This window comes from Aquarana catesbeiana, linkage group LG03, assembly GCF_042186555.1.
Source record: "Aquarana catesbeiana isolate 2022-GZ linkage group LG03, ASM4218655v1, whole genome shotgun sequence".
In the NCBI taxonomy this organism is placed as follows: domain Eukaryota; kingdom Metazoa; phylum Chordata; class Amphibia; order Anura; family Ranidae; genus Aquarana; species Aquarana catesbeiana.
In genome coordinates, this window is record NC_133326.1 from 512,146,336 (window position 1) to 512,172,013 (window position 25,678).

At 41.7% G+C, this 25,678-nt stretch overlaps 1 protein-coding gene across 1 annotated transcript in view; it reads left to right on the plus strand.

Annotated features, from left to right (window-relative positions):
* Positions 1–25,096, plus strand: part of GALNT10 (polypeptide N-acetylgalactosaminyltransferase 10) — a 416,900-nt gene extending 391,804 nt beyond the window's left edge. The window contains exons 8-12 of the mRNA XM_073621149.1: positions 10,342–10,449; positions 13,532–13,753; positions 17,022–17,138; positions 17,217–17,366; positions 18,079–25,096. Coding sequence (XP_073477250.1) covers positions 10,342–10,449; positions 13,532–13,753; positions 17,022–17,138; positions 17,217–17,366; positions 18,079–18,246 — 765 coding nt within the window. The 3' untranslated portion in view covers positions 18,247–25,096. The remainder of the gene's footprint in view (positions 1–10,341; positions 10,450–13,531; positions 13,754–17,021; positions 17,139–17,216; positions 17,367–18,078) is intronic.
* The last annotated feature ends 582 nt before the right edge of the window (positions 25,097–25,678 follow it).

Here is a 25,678-nt window from a genome sequence, read left to right on the forward strand (position 1 = left end):
GCGCTGCATGCCCCCATGGCTTATCCTGCTGAACATCATATGACACCAAGTCAGGATAATGCAACTTAACTGCTCTGTGTAATGGTTTTGCACAGTGCAGCCCATATCCTCCTCTTCTCGGGTCCCTCTTTGGCTCTCCTGGCCCCTCCCTCCTGTCGAGTGCCCCCACAGCAAGCAGCTTGCTATGGGGTCAGATGAGTCACAGCTCCCTGTGCTCCCCGGCCCGGCCCCACCCCCCTTTCTCTCCACATTGGCTGACTGACTTTGATTGACAGCAGCGGGAGCCAATGATGCCGTGCTACTGTCTCAGCCAATGAGGAGGGGAGTCCCGGGCAGCTGAGACACCCCTGCAATATTGCTGGATCTAGATTGACCTCAGGTAAGTATGAGGGGAGGCTGCTACACACATAACACTTTTTATCTTAATGCATAGAATACATTAAGATAAAAAAAACCTGCCTTTACAACCACTTTGACCATTTCTATACTGGGCCTATTCTGGCACTCCTTTCCTACATGTAAAAATCATATTTTATTTGCTAGAAATTACTCAGAACCCCCAAACATTTATATATGTTTTTTTTAGCAGAAACCCTAGGGAATAAAATGGTGGTCATTGTAACTTATTGTGTCACACAGTATTCACGCAGCAATTTTTCAAATGCGTTGAAAAAAACTTTCATGAATTCAAAAAAAAAAACACTAAAGTTAAACACTACAACTTTTTGTATAATGTGAAAAATTATGTTATGCCGAGTAAATAGACCTAACATGTCACGCTTTAAAATTGCGCACACTCGTGGAATGGCGCCAAACTTCGGTACTTAAAAATTTGCATAAGTGACTCTTGAAATGTTTTTACAGGTTACCAGTTTAGCGTTACAGAGGAGGTGTTGGGATAGAATTGTTGCTCTCGCTCTAACGTTTGTGGTGATACCTCACATGTGTGGTTTAAACGCCATTTACAAATGTGGGTGCAATGTTCACTTCTGCGTGCGGGGGCGCTTTAATATATTTGATTTTTTATTTTATTTAGATTTTTAAAAAAAATTTTTTAACACTTTTATTCCTATTAGAATGAATGTAAACGTCCCTTGTAATAGGAATAGGGCATGGAGAGATCTGGGGACCCCACAACACTCCTCTGGGCTGGAAAGACTGAGATTAAAAAAAAAAAAAAAATCTTGGCCTTCCCAGCCAAGTACACGGCAGTGTTTACATCTGCCGGGACGGACGTGCCCAGGCCTCCGAATGTCATAGAGACTGCCGGGGGCCATCTGACCCGCGATATTCTCTATGGTGAATTTCCGCCGCTGGCAGATTCCTTCTCAGGCTTGCCAATCGCAAGGGCGAGCCGCTAGAAGCACCGGAGGTCCCCTCCCGCCGCCTGTAAAAACAATCAAGCGGTTGAACAGCCGCTATGATTGTTCCTATGGTGCAGGGAATTGCCGCCTGAAAAAGAAGATATCTGAATGATGCCTCCACTCAAAGATATCTCCACTCAAAGTCCAGGATGTCATATTACGGCCTTGGGCGGGAAGTGGTTAAGGATATTTAAATGGCTTAAAATAATTTAAGGTCCATCGTAATTTTATTCTTGAAAAAAGTAGCTTTCATTGCTCTTGGCCTCCACCAGATATCCAAATTCTTTTTTGCTGCTGGGGTTTGGCTTTCTAATAGAGGGTCATTACATTTTTCCTCCGTTGTCCAACTGTATGCAGAAACATTGCCTCCATTTCAGTCCCCTTCTGATATGGACTATGACATTTGTAGTGTACATAGAGCAGTGGACATGAGCGCAAATAGCGTGTACCACTGGTTCCAAACAAATGAAAGTTTGAGGGAAAAGGAGAGGTTCCAAAGGTTATGGAGGATGTTAGAGGAGGGCAGAAAAACACAGCACTAAACGATTTTATGAAAAATAGATTACAGGGCCATTAAGTAGTTGATGTATTTGGATTATGTTTCGAGACAAAGGTTATGGTTTTACATTAACTTTGGGTCTGCTTTTAAGCAGTGGTTCTCAACCTCCGTACCCCCAACAGGCCATGTTTGCAGTTTTTCCTTTATCTTGCACAGGTGCTTTAAATCTGAGTCAATGGCTTGGTATTTTGGACAGCTATTTTAACTAAGAGAAATTCCCAAAACATGGTCTGTTGGGGGGTACTTGAGGACTGAGGTTGAGAACCACTGCTTTAAAGAATAAGTTCACCTCTTTAAAAAAAAAAAAAAAATCAGTGCACTTTTTTTTGCAGGTAAAAAAAATGTGCATTTACTATTATTTTTTTTATTTTTATTTTTTATAAGGAGCTTGGAAAGCATTGCACCAGCAATCAGCAGATCGCTGATGTCATGTGGGTCTCTTGCAGACTCTCGGTGTCAGCTGTCCACTGTACCACATACGGGCAGGCAGTTTCACACTGACTTAAATAATCAGTGAACTACCATAATGCTCAACAGCGCCCTGGTAGTTCATTGACAATTACGGTACAATCCGACAGCCACAATGGTAGTTGTAGTCCATTTATTCAGAGAAATGTTTTCTTTAGACTGTGACAGGGAGTAGGTGGGAGAATATCCCCAGCTCGCTGCAAAAACAGGGGATCGGAGGGGTGTGGGGGGCTGGTATATTTGTAAAATGTTACACCCTGAATATGGATGTAACATGTTACAAAATGAACTTATCCTTTAATAGCCTTTCTCCAACAGCACAAGCCCACCTTTCCTTCACTCCACCTCTTGGTTCAGCCAACAGAAGTAATGAAAATAATCAGTGCTTTCAGGTATCAAGTAAGCTGTGACTCAGCCCTAGTACGTGTTAATTGGCCCAACACTGTTATGTGGGGGTGGGAAGAGTCCTCACTCCCAAAACCAATGCAAATCTGCTTCATATGAATGTGTATGTTGGATATTTGTACCGTATGTAAGGTAAACCTTGTTTTAATAAACAAAATAAAAACGCAGCTTGTCTGGCACTGGTATAAACTGTTTTCAACTTTAGCTGACAAGAGCAGAGCTTTGCCGAGGTGTAAGTAGCATTAGTGCAGAAATGTTAACCCATCCCAACTCCAGTTCATCCAGGAAATGTCACCCAATATTTCATTGCGCTCGGGGAGACGGTCAGAGGCCGTTATGCTGGAGCTGTGCAATGATACATGAATGCCCGACCGTGCAACACATCTTTTATGCCACTGTATATTTGTGAGCATGGTGGTTTGTTGGCCCCAGTCGGAGGACACAGCAGATTCATACATGAGGATCTTTAAGTCACAGATAATTTCCATATCCTGAAGGGTTTCATGAAACAGCACAACAAATACATATTGTTCCCTTCACAGCCACGCTCCCAAATTCTTCTGACACCTATGAAATCAGCTTTCAGCAGCACAGTCCCATTTACCAGATAGAGTTACTGACTGCACCCCTTGTAATTAGTCACCCGCTATGAGCCCCTTTGACAGGGTGGGTACAAGTCACACAGAAACAGCTCCGTTTATTGTCCTGAAATTAAGATAAAGTGGTGCAGTCATCTGTAGCTGATAGATTAATAACTGTGCTGGAATCACACGCACAGAAGGGCTGGCTGTTAGGAGGGGGCGGATGGGAACTGGGAAATGAGCGATGGTTGGGCTATGGGGGCTAACTAAGCTTATTTATTTTCATGCTGCGCTGACAGTACTGCACAGAGCAGAACAGAGAATATATAGAGATATGTGTGATATACAGGGAAGAAAACCTGCAGCTGCCAAGTTATATGAGGGTACAGCTTGGTTAAAATAACAAGCAGCAGGTCCCAGCAGGTTTAGGGCACTGTTGTGATTGCTGGACTGCATTTTTCAATCATGTCTATGAGCATTTTAAATTTTCACTCTACCATACAACAAAGCAATTACTTTATCTGTATCTTGTAAAAGGGGCTACTATAAAAGTCCTGGATATGTACCATTATGCAGATATTTGCTGTGCAGCTTTTGGCTCTAGTTAAACTGTGTTAGACCAAAGGAAAAATCATAAAAATTAAAAGAGAAGTAAGGGATTTTTTTTTTCAGTTTCATACTTACCTAGGTGGATGCAGCATCGGTCCGATGCTGCATCTGTTCCCCTGGAGCTTCTACACTGAGAACCGATCGATCGAACACCACCGATGGCACGGTTCTCTCAGCTCCCCGAACAGAGAGCAGCTGATTGTCAATCAGCAGCTCTCCATTCTGCTCCTCCTCGCTCACTGGAGTGCTGAGCTGTAGAGGGGCGGGGAGCGGCCACCTCAGGCTCTCAGCAGCTAGCTGGGCCAGATATCAGTCCAGGCACCTGGCAGATCCAGACTCCTATTGTCGGGATGACGCGGTGTCTGGACTGATTCCTGTGACGTCAGCAGAGAGCGGACTTCAGCCTGCTGTCTGCTGAAAACGGGTCACAGGAGTGCAAAACGAATTGCACACCTGTGATCCATAGGAGAAATACAGCCAAACGAGCTTTGGCTGGACTTCTTTAACTCACAAATAGTGAAGTACACAAATAAAATACATATATGGAAGTTGTTATACCTGTCAAAGGATTTCTGTCAACCCATTCTTAAGATTTACAGTGCATTCATAAAGTATTCAGACCCCTTCACTTTTTTCAATTATGTTATGTTGTTTAAATTCATTTTTTTCTCATTAATCTACACTCAGTACCCCATAATGACAAAGTGAAAACAGAAATTTAGAAATGTCTGTGAATGTAAAATGAAAAACTGAAATATCACATTGGCATAAGTATTCAGACCCTTTGCAACCACACTTGAAATTTAGCTCAGGTGCCTCCCATTTCTCTTGGTCATTGCTAAGATGTTTCTACACCTTGATTGGAGTCCACCTGTGGTAAATTAAAACTGATTGGACATGATTTGGAAAGGCAAAGACCTCTCTATAAAAGGCCTCACAGCTGAAATGCAGACTGTATCCGAGCAAAAGCTATGAGGTCAAAGGAACTGTCTGCAGAGCTCAGACAGGATTATTGCAAGGCACAGATCTGGTGAAAGCTACAAAACATTTCTGCTACACTGAAGACTGCCATGAGCACAGTGGCTTCCACAATTCTCTCTTTGGCACAGTTAGGACTCTTCCAAGAGCTGGTTGCCTGGTCAAACTGAGCAATCAGGGGAGAAGGGTCTTAGTAAGAGAGGTGACCTAGAACATGATGGTCACTCTGAGCTCTAGAGATCCTCTATGGAGATGGGGAAAGTTCCAGAAGGATAACCATCACACCAGCCCTCTCCTCAGTGCAAAGCATATAAAAGCCCACTTGTAGTTTGCATAAAAAGACTTGGAAGGACTGATTACGAGGACCAAGATTCTCTGGTCAGGTAAAACCAAGATTCAACTGTTTGGTCTAAATTCTAAACATTATGTTTGAAGGATATCAGACCCTGCTCATCACCTGCCCAATACCATCCCAACAGTGAAGCAGGGTGGTGGCAGCATCATGCTGTGGGGGTGTTTTTCAGCAGCAGGGACTGGAAGACTGGTCAGGGTTGAGGAAAAGCTGAATGGAGCAAAGTACCAAGATATCCTCAATGAAAACCTGTTCCACAGCGCTCAGGACCTCAGACTGGGCCGAAGGTTCACCTTCCAACATGACAACAATCCTAAGCACACAGCCAAGACAACACAGGAGTGGCTTAGGGATAACTCTGTGAATGTCCTTGAATGGCACAGCCAGGGCCCTGACTTGAACCCGATTGAACATCTCTGGAGAGACCTGAAAATGGCTGTCCACCAACAGTCACCATTCAACCTGACTGAGCTTGAAAGGGTTTGCAAAGAAGAAATTCCCCAATCCAGGCGTGCAAAGCTTGTCTAACCATACCCAAAAAGACTGGAGGCTGTAATTGCTGTCAAAGGTGCTTCAACAAAGTACTGAGTAATGGGTTTGAGAACTTAAAGCGACGTTCCACCCATTTAAAAGTCAGCAGCTACAAAAAGTGTGTTTGCTGAGTTTTAATAAATAGACACTCATCTGTCACATGGTCTAGCGATGCGGCGCAAGATCCCTCGCTCCTCTCCCCCTCCTCTTCGCAGCATCGTCATTGTAACTGTGGGCGCCCAGTTGTGGCTTCACAGCCGGGCGCGCACTGCGCATGCGTGAGCCGCTCTGCATGTTGTGAATGGTCGGACAATTTTCTGGGACCTGTGACGTATCCTAGAAGATTGGAGGGAGGGGGGAGAGGTGATCTTCCTTCCGGCGATGCGGTGCCAGAGGAGGAAGTGGGAGCTGGGTGCCTGCCAAAACTGGGTGCCCGCATACCCCCCAAAAAAATGACATGCCAAATGTGGCATGCCAGGGGGTCACCAGTACTTAAAGTGGAGGTTCCAATTTTGGGTGGAACTCCGCTTTAAGTACAAGTTATATTTTAGTTTTTTCTTTTTTAATAAATTCACCAACATTTCTAAAATCTGTTTTCGCTGTTTTTCACAAAATTTAAAAAAGTGAAGAGGTCTGAATACTTTATAAATGCACTGTACACAGTCATGCTGCACAGCATAGCCAGGTGGAAGACACCACTTTCTGTTACAATTTTTAATCCCCTCTCCAGAATAAAAGTAACTCACTTCCCACCCCTATCTAACTGATCGCTGGCTAAAAAAAATGAATAATTTCCAAAAGTCCTTTTTACGTTAAAGCCACTGTCATGTGACAATCGGGTCCAGAGTCTTCACTGCTGGTAGGCCGGTCCTCTTAGGATGCAGAAAAAGACTGATGTCAGCAGAACCAGTGGCCTCGAGCAGATTTGCAGCACTGGATTAGCATTCCTCTGCACTCAGAAATGGCAGCGGCAAGGGAACCAGATGGGGGGTGACTATATTTTCATCAAGAAATTAAAAAAAAGCCTATCAGGATGGCTTAGAGAGGGGTGGGAGTGAAAAGTGAATTCTTTTACGTTTATCCATCTTTGGACTAATAATTGAATTAATTTTACAAGTAAAATATGATGCAGAATGTACGTATGATGTTGTTACAAAGAGAAAATGTAAAAAAGCTGTTTCTGTCTGATTGAAACTTCATACAGAGCTGTCCTAAAAGGCAGAGAAGGGAGGTGTATCCTCTGATTAATTCACAAATTGTTGGTGCTTAAAATATTCATCTAAAAAAAAAGGGGGGGGGCCTTTTCACAGCAAGTCCGGTAAGGATAGCCTTTGAAACATGTGAAAAGAAGACCAGATCTCAGATCTCCATCCTTTGCTTAGATTTGAGAATATGAAAAACTCTTTGGCAATGTTTCTTATTTACCCGACTAACCTCCACACCTCTAAATGCCTGCATATAGTTCCACTTATCTTACAGAGCCCCCTGAGGGCCCAGAACCTGGTTATTGTTTTTTATTGCAAAGTAAAAAAAAGTGGGTAGTGCCTTTTTACTTTGTACTTTATTTGATTCATCAAATTAGGAGAGCAGTGAGCTGTATTAGTACTCTTCTCCCCAACTCCCCCCAGTCTCTGTGGCACTGTGCTCTGAATTTTATAATGTATTGTATTAAAGTCATTAAAGTGTTTTTAAACCTTCACCTTGTAAAACAACCCTTTCAGTTTAAAATAGAAATGAAAGGCAAAACATTTGTGTATAGATATAAAAAAAAACATTTAAAATACTTTTTTTCTCTTTTTTATAAGTGATCACATTCCCTCTGTTCTCAGCTGCATAAGAGCTGTGGGGAGACGCAGCAGCAGCACACTGAGCTTCCCAGTGAATGGCTGTGCAGTGGGGGCATGTCAGGACAAGTCTGATCAGTGGAGGAGAGCAGCATAGCTCGAGAACTGACCACGGTGTACTCTCCTGCTTAGTGTGCTCAGTTTTTAATAGGAAAGCAAGGGTACTAGCAGGAACGCAAGAGATTTCACATAAAGGAAGTAATACAAAGAGGACAGGATACTTTCTCATACAAGTACATGGTACAACAGCCACATATCAGGACTATGAAGTGTTGGGGTAACAAATTCTTTAATTAATTGGCCTGCCTTTTACGTTTGTCTATTGATCAGTGCGACCATTCACCATAGTTGATGGCTGATGGTAAGGCGCATCCTATTTCTCATTTCCCTAGCAGAGGTTGGTACTTGCAGCTTTTATATTTTTACATTCGGATGAAGGAGGGGGTAAAGTCACTGCTCATCCTGCTCTCCAACAACAGGTATTTTGGTGGCTGCAACAGAGCTAGGGAGTGCTAAAGAGGTGAATATAAAGTGGGTAGGGTGGGCTTTAAAGGGAAACAGAAAATGGCTGCCCCATAGACATCTATTACATGTAGAAAATAGTGGGGACAAGATGTAGAAAGTGCATGGACTGAAAGCAATGTGCTAACCATACTGCCGCCTGCCTTCAGAAAGCAAAGCGCGGAAGTAAGCATAATTAAAACATTAAACTTCCCAAACCCCCTATTGTCCTTTCCAGTTCTGTTTTCTGGAGATCTCCTTTAATGTGGACATTGACAGACTCCTCAGTAACATGGTACTTTATTAGAGAACTCCTGCATGTCCAAACGCTCAATACAAGATGATGTATACCAATTGGTATAGGAAATTTTACACTTATATCTGAAATTTATCACAAGCTGTTTTATATGGAATGACTTTTAGCTTAGTTTTACAAGCCCTTTTAATGTCCGCGTCTGAAAACCCTTGATACTTATTAAAACAGCCACACGCTGCGAGAAACTGCTGTTTTACTTGATGCTGTCTCATGGGAGGGAGTTTGTTGTAAAGTGTTACATAATGATTGTTTAAGTGTAATTAAAACTTGCTAGTTTAGAATGTATTTATCTTGTAATGACCCATTTTTTTCCCATCTTGCTACCAAGAGGCACAGAGCATGCATAAATTATAGGGCTTCGGTCATGTAAATCCAGATGACGTTCAGCAAGCCCTTAGTTTTGAACTCGGCGCACTTAAAATATAAAGAAAGCATGCAGTGCTTGGCAAGAGTCAAGAGACAGCATTTTAGTTAGTTTAGTAAATTATTTTCTTTTTTCTCATATTTCAGAATAATCCTAGGTCAGCATATGCTGATTAGCCAGATTTAAAGGGGAATTTCAGGAAAAAGTAATATTTTGGTTATACGTGCAGTCTAGTGTGCTCAGTCACTCTCTGGCTTTATAGATTTTGGGAAAGCCAATGGTGTAATCTTCTTAGTGCCCACCTCTATCACTTGGGGTTTTAGGGTGCTCCTCCAACTGTATTCTCCATAAAATAAAATAGGCCAAAGATCTGGGACCCCTTAGTTAATTGCATTGGCAGGTCTACAGTCCTGGGAATGCAAACGCAGAGATTTCATCATCTCCAAAGCTGTAAGAAATCATTAGGTGGCTTAACTCTCCAGCGTCTAACAAAAATGCAAGTTTTGAACAACAGCATGTTTATAGCCAAACCTTTTTAGATTTGGATAGGGAAGGGAATGGTTAAAACCTCAGGTTACTTTTTTTTTTTTTTTTTTAAATAAGAGGAAATCTGTCCAAATCTTCTCTTAGCAGTCTCTACAACAGGGGTCTTCATTGGAAGATTTCTCCTCGCCTTCTGTTCCATTGACAACTGTAAAATGTTGGCTGTTTCATTACTTTCTGCCACCATGAAATGGTCACCAGGACATAGTAAAGATAAATCACTACAGCAAGGACATGGACTGCCATAAAACCAAAAAGGAGTTCCACGCCCTTACCACTCCATCCAAAACAAGTGAAATGGCATATGCTAAACCTTGGGAATGTGGCAGCCGTACTGGATGTCCGAATGGGGCACGATAAGCATAGTGATGTGCTTTATTCTAACCGCTTTACAGCCAGCCAGTTCTACAAGGAAATCCTTGGAGATATCTATGGCTCCAATGACTTAATCCAGATGTTGGGTTTCAGTCTGCTTATTTGCCTTTTCAGTTTTATCAAGTGGGGCAAAACTGTAAATAGTTAGTGTTCTTTGCTATTAGAAATGAGAAGCAAGCCCACTTTTTTTTATTTTGGGATGATAGAGTTTGGGATGGATAGAACCTCTGTAAATGTTTTATCTGAGTCCTCATTGTGTAGATTTAGACTTGCCTACTCTCTTGGTGACCAGTAACACCAGAGACAGAGGAAGTAAGGGTAATTCTCTCCAACTAGAGTGGGGAAAGATAAGATCCTTTTTTTTTAAGAGAATGGTACCAGCAGGGAAAGGAAATTAAAGGAATTTTGGATGCAAATAGCGATCTAACCTTTTATCCCACCATTAAAAATGAAAGTAAGATGATAAATGACTGTAGATAAATATGTTTACATGAAGGTTGAATTCACAGCTTTTCCACTAGCTAACCAGTCATATTTCTTTGTCACTATAGGTGTGGATGTGTGGAGGCCGGATGGAAGATGCTCCATGCTCTCGCGTGGGACATATTTACAGAAAATATGTGCCCTACAAGGTGCCTGCTGGTGTCAGCCTGGCAAGGGTAAACTTATTTCACTTACAATATTAAGTTATTAAGTCCTGCTCCCTATTGCAACAAATAAAATAACCATGACCCTGAGTCTTTAAGATTGCTTGCTGTATTCTGCTTGTTATCTAGTATTTTCTTTCAGAATAAATTTAAATGAGACCAAGTACAAACCTCTGGACTCAGGAGAGATTGTTGCATTAAAGTGGAAGTTCAGCCAAAAGCTATATAACGCTAAAACTACTCTCAGCCACATTCTAAACCTAATCTTTCTAGCCCTGTAAACAAGAAATCGCTATACTTACCTATTCCGCATCCGCTCCGGTCCCACGCTGAGCTGTCAGTGTCTGCTTCAGTGTGTGGGAGTGTGCAGGAGAGGCAGTCGACAATGGAAGCCCCATAGTAACTCTATGGCCCCTTTCACACGAGGCGGACTCCGCTTCCATGGAGTCCGCCTCTGTCCGCCGGCTCAGCGGGAGATCAGTCCGTTGATCTCCGCTGAGCTGGCAGATGACGGGTCCCTCTCTGCTCACTGATCGGGGAGGGGCTTGTCAGGCACCGCTGCCGCCTATGGAGGGATCGGATGAAAACGGACAGCATGTCCGTTTTCATCAAATCTCACCCGATCCGGCAGCGACAGACCTGGACGTAGGGCCATCCGTCTGCTTTTAGCGGATCGGACCGGGTCGTTCCATAGGCTAACATGGAGCGCCCGTTCAGGTCCGCCGTCAAAACTGACAGGCGGACCTGAACGGTCCGATCGTGTAAAAGGGGCCTAAGGGTGATGTCATTTCCCAGGCATTTCACCGCCGTTGTTGGCTTTTTCTCTGTACACAGGATCCGCCACTGGAGACTGGACTGGAATGGCTTCAGAAAAGATAAGTATAGAGATTTTTTCTTTACAGGGTTAGATAGATTAGGTTTAGAATGTGGCTGAGAGTAGGTTTAGCATTAGATTATTTTTGGCTGAACTTCCACTTTAATATTCCTAGCCTTTATGTTTTATTTGCTGTGCAAAACATTCTTTGTCACTCTGTCTGCTTTTTTTTGTATACTTGTAGGTATTGAACTAGCTTCCTTCTTAGGTTTTGTTTGCTTTCACAAATTGTCTCTGGATTTTTTTAGCCTATCACTTTTCAATATGCAACAAAACATTTTGTAATCCAGATGAGGATTTTTTAAATCGCCCTGAACATTCCATAGTTAGTATAAACCACAAAAAGGATGCATCTGGTTGTGCCTGTAGGCATTCAACCCTTCCACAGGCTTCCTTGCAGCCTGTCTAGATGATTCAGCTGCAAACACACCTCCCTTATGGATCTCTAACACACAGTAGTTGTTCTGACATTAGTGGAGCTTCCATTCATGCACCATACTTCTCACTGAGAGAGACTTACTGATATCCAGCCTTCCCTCTACACCATAACATCATGCCAGAACTGCAAGCATGACAGTAATATAGTAATTGAAAGTTGAAATTAAGTTAAAATCTGTATCTTCAGTTCCCTGTTCCTTGCACATCTTTTACCTACCTTTAACTACAAAGTGTGCAAATTGGGTTACTGATTAATTTTGAAAGTGCCCACTGGCCACCACCTGTCTGTAATTTGTTCTTCGCTGCCATGTTACAGAAAGTATTTTTGTGACTAATCTAGTATATGAAGGACACGTTGGATTCAAATATGATACTAGATGCTGCCTAACTTTGTTTTCCCTATGGTTTTGCAAGTGTGATAAAGAGTAGAAAGAGGGTTTTTTAGTGCAGCTCCACACTGTTAGCTGTGCTGTACACTACATGCTCCAGGCAGCTGTACTCTGTGCATTGTGCTGTATGCCTAATACTCTAGATGGTTACACCCCAGACTGCTGCAGTTTGTACATTTTAGTCTCTGTACTGTTGCATCAGGGGTCTTCAAACTTTCTGAACCAAAGGCAGGTTTCATTGTCCTTCAGACTTTAGGAGGGCCGGACTGTAACCATTGGGAGTGGAAATTTTCTTGGCATCAGTGGGAGTAAACATCACATTTTTATTAAGGGGAGGAATACTGTCTTATCGTTGATATTATTAGGAGGAATAGTGCCCCATTATTGGTGTCAGTGGGAGAAATAATGCCCCTTTGTTGGTATCAGATGGCAGAATAATGTCTCATACCAGTGCGAAGAATAGTGTCTCAAGGGCCAGATAAAGGCAAGCAAAGGGCCACAGTTTGGAGACCACTGTAAAGTATGCTGTACAGTACATGCTCTAGGCCTGCTGTGCTGTATGTTACTAACCCTAAACTTTTCCACTTTGTACATTGCACTGTACATTAGATACAGAAAACCACTCGGTACACTGTGAAGTACATTACATAATCCAGACCACTCAACTTTATACACTGTGCTATATGTTGCATACTGAAGACAGCTCCACTTTGTACATTGTGCTGCACATGAAGCTGTACTCTGCATGCTGTGCTCTCTGTTAGTAGAACGCTCCACTGAGCGAGCTGTGATATATTTTCAATGATGCAGTATGTTTTACACTGTATAAAAGATTAAAAGATTACATGCTATGGACAAAAACACTCTATATATTGTGATGTACAATACACATTTCAGACTGCTCCACTCTGTATGTTGTACAGTACATTATATATTCTAAATCACTGCATCCTTTCCTGTCTTACATACTTTATTCTGTTCTAAGGCTTTAAAGCAGAGTTTTCCAGCATTGTTTTCCAGCAAGTAAGTAATAGGTTAAGAAAAAATATGTACTCCATTTATGTTCATATCTTGATCATAATGCAAGACTGCATTAAGAATTCCCAGTGTCTATGATAGTTTGAGCCTGGCTGAACAAATGATTAGAGAAAGATATCATAAACATATACTTAGCTGTACTTACTGGAGCACAATTTATTTCTGTATTATTGATTCCAAGTCACTGAACACAAAAATACGCTTTTAGCACCATCTAGTGGTCATGTTGCTAATGCCTTTCTATATCCTGATGATACTTTTAACCAGCAATTCCGGTTAATTCTTTGTTGTTGGGGATTCAGAAGTAATAGCTTGCACTTGACGTTTTGTCTGATAAGTCTACATCCTCTTACAGAACCTAAAGAGAGTAGCTGAAGTGTGGATGGATGAATATGCAGAATATATCTACCAACGACGCCCCGACTACCGGCATCTTTCTCCTGGCGATGTGACATCTCAGAAGGAGCTGCGCAGCAGGTTAAACTGTCAGACCTTCAAGTGGTTCATGACCAAAGTGGCTTGGGACTTGCCCAAGTATTACCCTCCTGTTGAGCCTCCTGCCGCTGCTTGGGGAGAGGTAAGTGAAAGTCGAGCCCAGATAAATATTCAGAGGACCCCCATACCCGGGAATGAGTCAACCATTTTGTGTAGCAAAATAATATTATGGCTCCAGGCAAACAGATATAAAGACACATGAAATACATATAAGGAAGCTGTTTTTACTGCCGACAAATTTATATTTCTGTTGATCTTTTCTTGAGATCAAACAGTACTGTTACACAGTCTGGTGGATGACACCACTTTCTATGTTACAGTTATAAATTGTAGGAGGGATACAATGGTGTCTTCCCCCACCTAGCCTGCTGACAAATCAGCAGTAGGTTATTGAGGTCATCCCTCTGCTGTCTCCTCTTTTCAGCATGGCTCCCAGTACTGCCATTCCCTCTTCCATGGTGAGTGCCATTTTACAGGAGGTTGCAAGTCAAATTCGGGTACTTATGCAAGTTGCATTGAAATAAATGCATTTCATGATGTATTCATAATCTGGCTGAAGTTCAGCTTTTATGTTTTCAGAACGTCAGGCTTTTTACCCAATAAAATATATCTAAAGCCAAAATGTTTTACTTAGTTTAGGATAGAGTAGTGAGTGGTTATACCTTCTGTCTACTTTTTATTGCCATTAACCCATTCACTGCCACCAATGCATGTCATGCGGCAGCAGCAGGGGGTTTTACACATTCGTAAATCTGTCAAATTCACTGTCAAGTGGAAGCTTCCACAAAACCCTGGTAGTAGGCCCCTCCCCCGTGCAACCCACCTGCCATGTTTCCCTTGATCTGCTATCACATTTGCAGGACCCCCCAAATGGTGGATACCGCTGGGTAGAAGAGAGCGGGAGACCAGTGAACACATAATAACTGTTTTCCCCAAGCTTCAATGAACACGAGAAGTGATGGGCATTACTTCACGTTCGGGTGTCACTTTCACTGGCTGCTTTGGCCATTAGCTTCAGTGGAAGACAGCTGAAACACATATGCAGTCACATAGACACCTGATGTTACATTAAAGATGTCCTAAAGGCAGAAGGTTTTTTACCTTAATGCATCCTATTCTAAGGAAAGCTTACAATGTGATATCCCTTTGGTCAGAGTACAAATAGTACAGCCATAGATGTGGGGAAAGCATGCACCAGTTTGGCATTTAATTTTCACATTTAATTTTGGTATAGGGAAGAAAGCAATGTATTTAGAATGAAAGTTCAGTCAAAAGCTAAGTAAGGCTAAACTTACTCCCATCCCCATTGTAAGCTTATTCTATCTAACCCTGTAAAGAAAAGATCTGTAAAAGTATATGTACCTATTCTGAAGCCTCTCCAGTCCGGTCTCGTGATCAGCTATCAGCAGCGGCTTCAATGTATAGGAGAGACAGCCGACAAAGGATGCCCTATAGTAAGCCTTTGGGTGATGTCATCTTATAGGTATTTGCAGCCTCTCTCCTCTACACATGAGCTACTGCTGGTGAGATCATGTGACTGAACTGGAGTGGCTTCAGAAATCAGAATAAGTAGGTATATACATCTTTTCTTTACAGGGTTAGGTAGAATAGGCTTAGAATGGGGGTGGGAGTAGGTTTAGCCTAATTTAAGTTTGACGATTGTGGGTAACATTTATGGGTATATTTATAAAACTGTGGATCTGACATTCCGCAAACATTCTCTGCAGAGGAATCTTCCTAACGCATGTGTTTTAAATGACAGTGATTGATTCCCCACCAGAGAATGTTTGGGGAAAGTCACATTCACTTTTCTATAAATAGACCCAATAATGGGCAGTTGGAGTTCATAACCCTAATGTGTGGGCAATTGTTTTCCTATATCTGCCCATATTTGCACTTTAGTATTATAGTTTACTGCTAACTAGAATTATAACTTTATTTAGAATTTATTCTGTAATAATTTAATTTGTGTAGGATTCTGTTCCAGTTTTTTTCTTATACAGTATATTGTCAGGAGGCAAGAGGATTACCGTACCTTGATATCTCAACTGAGAATTTTTCATTGCTGTCTGTATCCACGTTTAAGGAGAGTTACTCTGGTGACTAGACTGGGACTAAACAAAAGGGAGAAAGATTTGATTTTTGGCCACAACAAGAATAAAGGAGAATTCCTCCAGTGGGGACACTTGTTCTGGTGATAACTGTCTAAGAAGGGATTTCCCTCAGTTTGGAAAGATTTTCTCCCACTGCCTGTTGTGTCTCCAGGACTGGAAATGAAGGGAACTCTATCCAGTGGGACACAAAAAAAAAAAAACTGACATTGATAGAGTAGGGAACAGTTTATACCAAAAAAAGGTATACTTTCATTAGTATAAGTTCAGCTTTTAAAAAAAAAAAAACTTTTTTTTTGCAGGTAAATCCTGAAGACTTTCAGTGTGATCTGTTTGCCCCGTACAACATACGGCCAGGCAGTGTTTCACACTGATAGGAAGAGACAATGAACTACCGCAGCACTCAACAGTGCCATGGTAGTTCATTGAGAACTACAAGCCGACAGCGGCAAAGGATGGTGGAACTTGTAGTTAATTAATTCACGGAACTAGACGAAACCCCACGTGGCCATGCTCTTTTCAAAAAGTGGCAGCTAGTACTTGAAACCTCTCCTCGTATTGCTGTCACAGAGAGAGAGGGGGTCGGTGAGCGGCTGCAGCAGTTGGAACATATTACATGTTCCACCTTTTAAAAACAGGTGGAACATGTAACATATTCCCAAAGGTGAACTTATCCTTTAAGTACCAGACCAGTTTACATATATCATGTGTCAGTTGGTTTGAAAGTACAATATGGGGTTGATTTACTAAAAGTAAATATTCTGTGAACTTCAAGTGCACTGCAGTTGCTCTAGATCTGAGGGGAACATGCAAGGAAAGTAAACTGCATTTATGTTTGTACATGATTGGATGATAGAAATCAGCAGAGCTCCCCTTCATTCAGAGCTTCCCTTCAGATCTGGAGCAGCTGCACTTGCAGTGCACGGTATATTTGCCTTTAGTAAATCAACCTCCATGTATGTATTGCCAACATGAGCAAACTGTAGGTTAATTTCAAACTATAGGTTCATTTCAAGCATTAGGGTTACTCCTGCAGCGCTACCATTCTGTTTGAAACTTGCTACAGTTTTGTATCTTGTTGATGGATGAGCAGAAGTTCTTCCAGTAAGGATACATGTATTCAGAATTTAGGTAGGTGCCCAAGTGATCTTGATCTAAAATGTATTATGAAAAACTGTTAAGAGCAATAAAAACATGTGAATATTGGTTTAGTCATCTTTCTTTCCCTTCCTTCTTCAGATTCGGAACAAGAAGACAGGCCTTTGTTTGGACAGTAAGCATGCCTCTATGGGCTCTGAACTACGACTGGAAACCTGCACCAAAGGGCGTAAGGTAGATGCCTGGAACAGTGTGCAGGTAGATAGGATGGATGCCTGAGTTTTCCATATAGATCGCAGCTCACCAGGAAAAAAGCTAATACAAGCTTTCTTACAGGTATTCACCCTGGGATGGAGAGAAGACATTCGTCCTGGAGATCCACTGCACACCAAGAAAGTATGCTTTGATGCCATATCTCACACCAGTCCTGTCACACTCTTTGATTGCCATGGAATGAGAGGAAACCAGCTTTGGAAATACACAAAGGTCAGCAGGTCTAAACATATTCTTTGTAGTCAGGAAAGGGTGCTAGGTGATGGATGAACAGACAGGTGAACTTATTGATAGAATGATATAGCTAGTCTGTGTCTGGCTGTCTGCTTAGGCTCCATTCACACCTGAGCGTAGTGATTTACTGGATTTTTTCAAAGCGTTTTTGCCATTTTTTAACAAGCATTTTTAAAGCGTTTTAGAAGTGTATTACATGCGTTTTACAGCCTCAGGCATTTTTGTTAAGCCAGTAGAAAGCACTGGGGGGAGGAGAGGGAGAGGAAATTAGGGGTGGAGAGCTGCTATTTGAGCAGAAAACACTCGTAAAACGCTTAAGTCAGGCGATTCTATTGATGTCTATGGGACCAAAGACACTTGTAATCTGCCAAAAAGAAACTCATGTACTTTTTTGAGTGACAGGCGTTTTGATCCAGGCAACAGAACGCTCATACGTGAACAGGGGCCATTAAAATAAATGGGATTTGGCTTGTTTTAGAGCTACAAGTTTCAAGCAGAAAATTGCTCAGATGTGAACGGCCTTAGTGTTTCTCAGATCTCTCTCTGTCTGTCTTCCTATGTCATGTTGTGTGTTTGGTATTCAGTAGCTGGCCATAGACATGTCCCTCCCTGCCATCTCTGTCTATCTATTCTATACGTTTTCAAAGGTACACTTTAAAGAAAAAAATAATCCTATCTATTCTACTCCCAGGATAAAACCATCCATCACCCCATCAGTAACAGCTGTTTAGACTGCAACGAATCAGACCGCAGGATCTTCATGAACATTTGTAACCCATCCTCCCAGACACAGCAATGGACTTTTGAAAACACCAACTCCACAATCTTAGAAATCTTCAACAGAGATCGGGGCTTGTAATGAATGGAAAAGGATATACATATATAAATAGGAATATATATTTTAAATCTATATTTTTTACTGATGGGTGGGTGGGAGATTTTGTTCTTTTTGGCAAGAAATGTTTTTTTCCGTTCTTCATTTGTGTGTAGGATTATCAAAAAATGGGGATATTCTGAATGCAGAAATGCAGGTTGTGCTATTTATCTGTGATGCTGTGAATGAACATATTTAGACCAGATTTAGAGTGGGAAATAATTGAAAGCCCAGCAGGTGCGGTGCTTGGCCTGCTAGATAGGAGGTCTCGTTGCCTTTGGGAGACTGACACAGAGGTCACAAATGAGAGCTCTCATACGCATAAACCCCAAGCGTGGCCTGTCACAGCCATGCTGCGGAGAGATTTCTTTGCTATGATTCTGCAGAGGGTCAAACCCCTTGCCCACCTTAAATGGAAGAATCTATTCCGGGTATAGTTATTGAATATGTTGGACTTGGGATAAGTTTTAACTGTAGCACTACGGTGCCTTCTGTCTTCTTACTCGGCCTCTCTGGGTGAAGTGTGCTAACCCTTTCTTCAGAGACACTATGGGGGTTATTTACGAAAGGCAAATCCACTTTGCACTGCAAGTGCACTTGGAAGTGCAGTCGCTCTAAATCTAAGGGGTAGATCTGAAATGAGGGGAAGCTCTGCTGATTTTATCATCCAATCATGTGCAAGCTAAAATGCTATTTTTCATTTTCCTTGCATGTCCCCCTCGGATCTACAGCAACTTTACTTCCAAGTGCACTGCAAAGTGGATTTTCCTTTAGTAAATAACCCCCTATATCTACCAGTTGGACTTTTGCCTACTACATACAATGAGAAAATCAGACGAAAAATACCACTTTTGGAGCGATCATCCGAGAAATTGATTGTCAGTACACAGCTTTTGAGAGCCAATCATAACAGTTCATGCAAAATTATCCGAGGGGACAAGTACGAAAAATGTAATCAGTACAGTATTCATCCGAAAAAAATCAAGTGACCAAGACCACACGTGACCACACATTACAATACAATACATTACATTACATCATCGCAGGAAGTTGTATTCTGTCCTACAAGAATTTTCGCAACTCTAGTAATTTATTTGTTGTCGACATAAGACTAGCATACAAAAAAAACAGATGATCACTTGTCCAATATTCTCATTGTGTATACGAGACTTTAAACTGTAGGTCTGGACACAATAGAAACATACGCAGTACATCTCTGCAATATGCTGCAAATACAGAAAATAGCTCTTTATCTTGCCAGAAATGCAATGAACTCCTGTTATCCTGTAGTGAACTGAAAATGCTGCCTTTGCTGCAGCAGAATGCCAAGTAACGCTGTCAGCTCTGCCTAAGTCCTCTTCTACTGGCTCATAGAAATTCTCCCCCTTTCCTCAGCTCAATAATTTAAAGGCTATGTCCACCTTTCAGGAAAAAATAATATATTGCACATATTTTTGCAGAAAAAAAAAAAAAAAATTTTTCCTACAGGGGCCTGAAAAGCATTGCACCCATGATCAGTGGATCGTAGGTGCAATGTCAGGCTCCTGTAGACACTTCCTTCAGACTTTTTTTTGCCTGAACCCCTATACAGGCTTTTTGTTAGAAAACTGGAGAAAGTGTCAGTGGACTACAAGGGAGCTCATCAGTACCCTCCAGTTCATGGTGGCAGTTGGGACAGATCTCTGTGAATGATTGACATGGCTGTCAGTCATTCACTGGTAGAGCCCCGCACAACCCTGACAATTTTGAATGTGAGAGCAACTGGGGTGGAGAAGTACCCCTGCCTGCTATCGGGGGGGGGGGGGGGTGGGGGTGCTGGAAAATGTTAGATGTTACACCCTAAACATGTAACATGTATCAAAGATGAACTTGGCCTTTAAAGTGGAGCTTTACTAAAAAAAATAGAGATTTGCAAACAGACAGGTTTTTTTTAATACAGAAAAGACATACTATGTCCCTTCTGTAATAAAGTACTGTATTTTTATCTGACTGTTCAGTGTACACTGAGCTCATTGTATAATTTCGGCATCTACTGAGATGAATGAACTCAAGCACGTGCAGGAGTGACGTCGTCCCTGCCCAGCCAATCAAAATGGCAGAAGATAACCCCTTAAGAAGACCAGCTGAAGATGTCAGCAGCCAGCGATTGATCTATGGGATACCACATTGCTGGAGTGGAGCTGAGCATCCGCTTTAAGGGGGAGGACTGGGCAGGGCTGATAACACTGATTTAGACTTCAGTTTAGAGCCAAGTTAGTAGTCACTGGATTTCTGGCAGATCAAAAAATGTTTTTTTTGATCTTCCAATTCTGAGGATCAGAAAAATTCTGGCTTGTTGCGCACATGTGCAGCTACTTGCTCAGTGATATGCTTGCCCCAGAGGCACAGTATATGGCCAAACTCTTGTAGACACCTGACCATCACACCTACTATGCAGCCTAAAGTATGTAGACTTTAATTACTGAGTTCTATGTTTTCAGTGAAGGGCGCTACTAAAGCTACAGCATTCAATAAAAATACCTTTTACACAGCTTTGTGGTTCCAACCTTGCGCAAACAGTTTGGAGAAGACCCTTTTCTGTTCCAGCATGACTGTGCCAGGTCCATTAAGACATGATTTGATGTTGATTGAGTTTCCTGTGGAGAAACTCTGTGGTCCTCACAGAGCCTTGCCATAAACCCTTCTGAGCAATTTTGGGATAAATGGGAATGCTGAATGCGAGCCAGATCTTCTCATTCAACATTAGTTCCTGACTTCACAAATGGTCTTTTGGTTAAATATGTACACATTTTTCCACACAGCCTCCTATGTCAAAAATCCTTCCCAGAAAAGTGGAGGGGCTAATTCATTAATGGTCAAAACTCTGAAGTGGGGTGTCCAACAAGCACACTTAGGTGTGATGGTCAGATGACAAAGTTGACACAAAGTTCTACTCATATACTATAGTACAAATTAGAGGGTAATGTCTCCCTACACTAAACTGTAGTTTCTGCTGGAACAAATAAAACATGGTCTAACAGGTCCAATGGAACGGTTTGAACACAGCATCACTGAAATGAGCAAACCTGCAAAGCATTAGTAAACAGCAAATGCCTAAACTTGAAATATTTTCTAGTGCCTTGCTGGACAAGAGGACCATGGGAGTTGGGTGGAGCCTGTTCAATTTGTTTTTCATCTTTGCCTCCCAATAACCAGGAGCCATTTGTATGACTGAGTTTTACAAACCAGTGAATGAGTGCTTTTATTTGCATGTCCTAGCAATGAATTGCAGCTTACAAATAAGTTGTTGATGGTGAAAGGAGACCTTTTTATGCTCTCTGATGAGCTGGTATTTTCATCAGTTCAGATATTGTCTTTACATGTATATTGGAGCTGCCATACTGATAACATTTACAGGGACGCTTTGTTGCTTAGGAACTACTAAACTTAATAGCAAAGAGTTAGTTTATGTGAGCTACTAGTAACATGCACGATTGGGATACTTGATGTTTTTAAAGCTTTGCTGTGCAGCGTTTGGCCATATGAGGCAAAAGGAAGCACCATGTTTAGTTTGGTGCTTTTTTTCTATGGGGTTACTGGTCAGTCAATCCATCTTTTCCGTTTTGTATCACCTTACACATAGTCATCTAGATTGTGAAAATCCCCTGGGACTTATAGCTAGTATTTAACATATAACTGTACTAGGCTTAAAACAGCAAAGCAATAAGGCAGCAGTATTGTTGAAATGCAGTATGTTGTGGTGCCTATGTTAAGCTTGCCTTACACTGGTCTAATTTCATCCACTTCCTGATGAACCAGTCAAATGTTGATCAGTGAATGGCCCTGTCAGCACAACTCTGTCACCCTTCAGTTTAAAAATCAAAGGCAGTGGGGGGGAAATTTGTTCAGGATTCTGACAGCTGGCAGCGCCAGCGGTAGAGACTCTGGCATTTAACTAATCATGGGCAGGCAAGGGGCAGGGCTAATCCTGACTTTTAACAGTCAAGGCCATCTTTACATCCTGGATACAAAGAGACTGATTTGAAGGCTAAAACCAGTTGTCTGCACTTCAGCACATCTGTTAAGCTCCATTCACACAAGCACTGAGGCCAGTAGACTGTTTGCAGGCAGCCCATGTATGTGTATAGGAACAGAGCAGCTGCATGTCCACAGACACTCTTCCTAATTTGGTGTATGGGTGCAGGTGAGCTGCCTACCCGCACCCATATCAAATTAGGACAAGCGGCTGTGTCTGTGAAGTTGCTGCTTCCCCATGCACTTACACGAGCTGCCTGAACACAGCACCTAGCGGCTGAAATCCCAATAAAATTGTCCCATTCACAGTCTAAGGGGCTCATTGCCCATGTGAATGAGGCCTTGGTTTAGAAAAGTTTTAACTTTAAGTAACACACTTAGAATTTTTGGTGACACATAACTGACAGTTCTGCATGTTTGTTGACTGAACCATTCCTCCATTCTACTCTGGGGCCAGTGGAGCAATTAAAAAAAGACCACAAGATCATTGTAAAGCTAGATTTCTACCAACCTAATCCATAGCTGAATGGGTAAAGATGGACACAGGAGCAAGCAGTTACAGCATAGCTTGTAATATTGCTTAAGAATATCATGTATCTAGTATATGCTACCTAAGTTATATTCTTGCATAATATGCTTATCTGTTGAGATCTGTTGAAATCATGTTTCCACATAACCTTCTACCTACCTCTTAATCCTGGAGACAGCAGCACAATGCATAGTGTATATACACTGCTGTCCTTTAACTGGTAATGTATTGATTTCAATTTATAAACTACACAGGTTACAAAAGAGCCCAAGCATCCAAGAACAGCCAATTATAATCTAACCAGGAATAAATTTAATAGGATGCTATCACATGGCTAGGTAAGCATATGACAAGGCAAGCATAAGCTGTGGTGGGGGCAGGCTTTAAATTAAAACTGTTGCTAAGCCCAGCATAGGTAACTTATATCTCTCTCTCTCTTTTTTTTTTTTTTTTTTTTTTTGTTTTGGATAGAGCAGGCAAGGATTGGAACCATTTTTCGTTATTTTTTTTTCTGTGTGATGGCTACGGAGATTCATCCCCTCGATTTGTCCTGGTAAAATATCAGTGGGAAAAATGATGAGAAAATGCAAAATGTTGCCACTATAATAAGAATAGAGGGAAAATCATCCAACGAGGACACTTGTTGCGGTGTCAACTGTCTGAGAGGAGATTTCCATCACTTCGGAGAGCTTTTTTTCACTTCCTGTTGTGGTTACACAACAGGAAATGAAGGGACATCTTCCCAAATAAACATAGATTAAAAAACACATGACATGAGTTTTAACTATTCCCTGCTCTATTAAAAAAAAAAAACTTTTAGAAATAGGAGGGTCTATTCTGTAATGCCAGAGTATAAAAAGCCCTAATAGGCATATTTATGGGTGAATTGTCTTCAGGAGACTGGAATCATGGACCCTACATTTTCTCCATTGGTATATTTGGGTGGTGCAGTGCCCTGGACTAGCCACAAAGATCAAAGGGGTGGGCTAAAAACAGTGAGTGAAGCCTCAGAATTTGGTATGTTTATGAAATGTCATACGACATGTTCTGTTAATGTGCCAGCGTGACACATGGAATGTGACACTGTATGTAATGTGTCAGAGTGGGCCCTTTGAAATAACTCTGCGGGTTGGTAGACCAATTCCTTTCATATATTTGCAACTTTGTTATGCATTGCAAATCTCAGCTTTCAGCTTTTTCAGGTTAGAGAAAACAAAAGAGAATCTGATTAGTAGATGCAAGCAACACATGCTTTACTTTCCCATGCATCCCTCCAGTTAGAGTTTTCATCTTGAGATGTCAAGGCTCCCCTTCTTATTTTACATGTCCGCAACCTGGCTGTAAGTATAACGGCACCCTCTATCTGTACAGATTTGGCATCTGCAGCATCCGAGATTTCTGAACTGAGTAAATCCAAAACTGATAATTCATATATCCATTTCTTACACATACATTCTTAAGCTACCTGTATCTGTATAGACTTTTGTAAGTGACAGACATATCTTCATTGGAACAGCTGAAAAGTAGGCCATGTATAGCCAACAAAACTTCTGTTGTACTTTTTGAACAATGTTAACCATCCTATTGGTAGCTGTGACTCCATGATGAATGATTAAAGGAACAGTCCACCCAGGTTTGGGTAGAAGGTTTTCTCCTGCTGCTGGCGAATAGTAATAACTTGGGCATTTTCAGGCTAGGAGTCAAACCCACGTATGCAAGCCCGCCAGGAAGCTGTTGCCTGTATGGGACAATCATCTCTGGCCAAAGCATTTCCTACACTGTATACACACTCCTTGTATAAGTGCAGCTGTGGGGTAGGAAATGCCCCGACCACAGATAATTGCCCGGTAAAGGTGACAGCTACCTGGTGGGTTCCATCATGTCAATTTGAATCCTAATCCAAACATATCCAAGCTCATCCCTTCTGGTGTAAGGTCTTAAGCAGGCCATATGCAGATCAGATTTCACTTGATTTCTGAGAATCAGGAGAACCACCTGGTTTGTAAAATATCAAATGAGAAATTGAAGGAGCCGGACAGAAAAAAGGCAGCCGAACAGTGACGGCAGCCAATCAGCTACAGTTACTGTTCCAGAATGCTAACAGCCACGGGTGCTGACTGTGAGAATACAGTAGCCAGCAACAGGGGACTCGTTCTTCCATGCTGCCTAGTTTAGATGGGGAATCAAATGTCTTTTTTCTCATTCAGCTGTTGGGCTGAACAAGAGAAATTGTGTTGTGCCAGTTTTACTTTAATAGCTCCATTGTGTAATTTAAAATTTATTTAAAAAGCAGTCAAAGATTCTTTTGTTCTGGCTCCACTTTTTTTTTTTGGGGGGGGGGGGGGGGGGCGTAGGGATTTAAAAACCCAGCTGCAGAGATCTGCAAGCCAGGGAACCCTAAGAACATGAACATCAATAGGTGACTCTTCTCATTACCTACTTAGAACGGAAATGGTACACCCACTTGAACTGACCCTTTCATTTTCTTGATTTAAACTTTGAATTTACTGTTTTCATATTCTGTATGTTATTTTCCAAAGCCTCAACTTTAAATAATGTGTTATACTCTGTTTCGGGTATGTGAAAATGAAATTGCCAAAAATCACATGTACAGTATTGATGATGTCGTGACAACGTTTACCTTTTACTTCTTGCCAGTGGAAGAGAAAAAGACAAGTATTTCTGTACTATAGAAAATGTGTGAGCCTTATAGAGGTCGCTTTTTTTTCAATACTTTATTTAAAGAGCGTATAGAGGTTGCTTTGATGCAGCTAAAAATGTGTAGCCCTGGCTAATGTATCCGGTGCTACTCAAAATGGACCTGTTACCTTGTAGCAGACATAATAATGTAGAGAGGATAGTAAGGAAGGAACA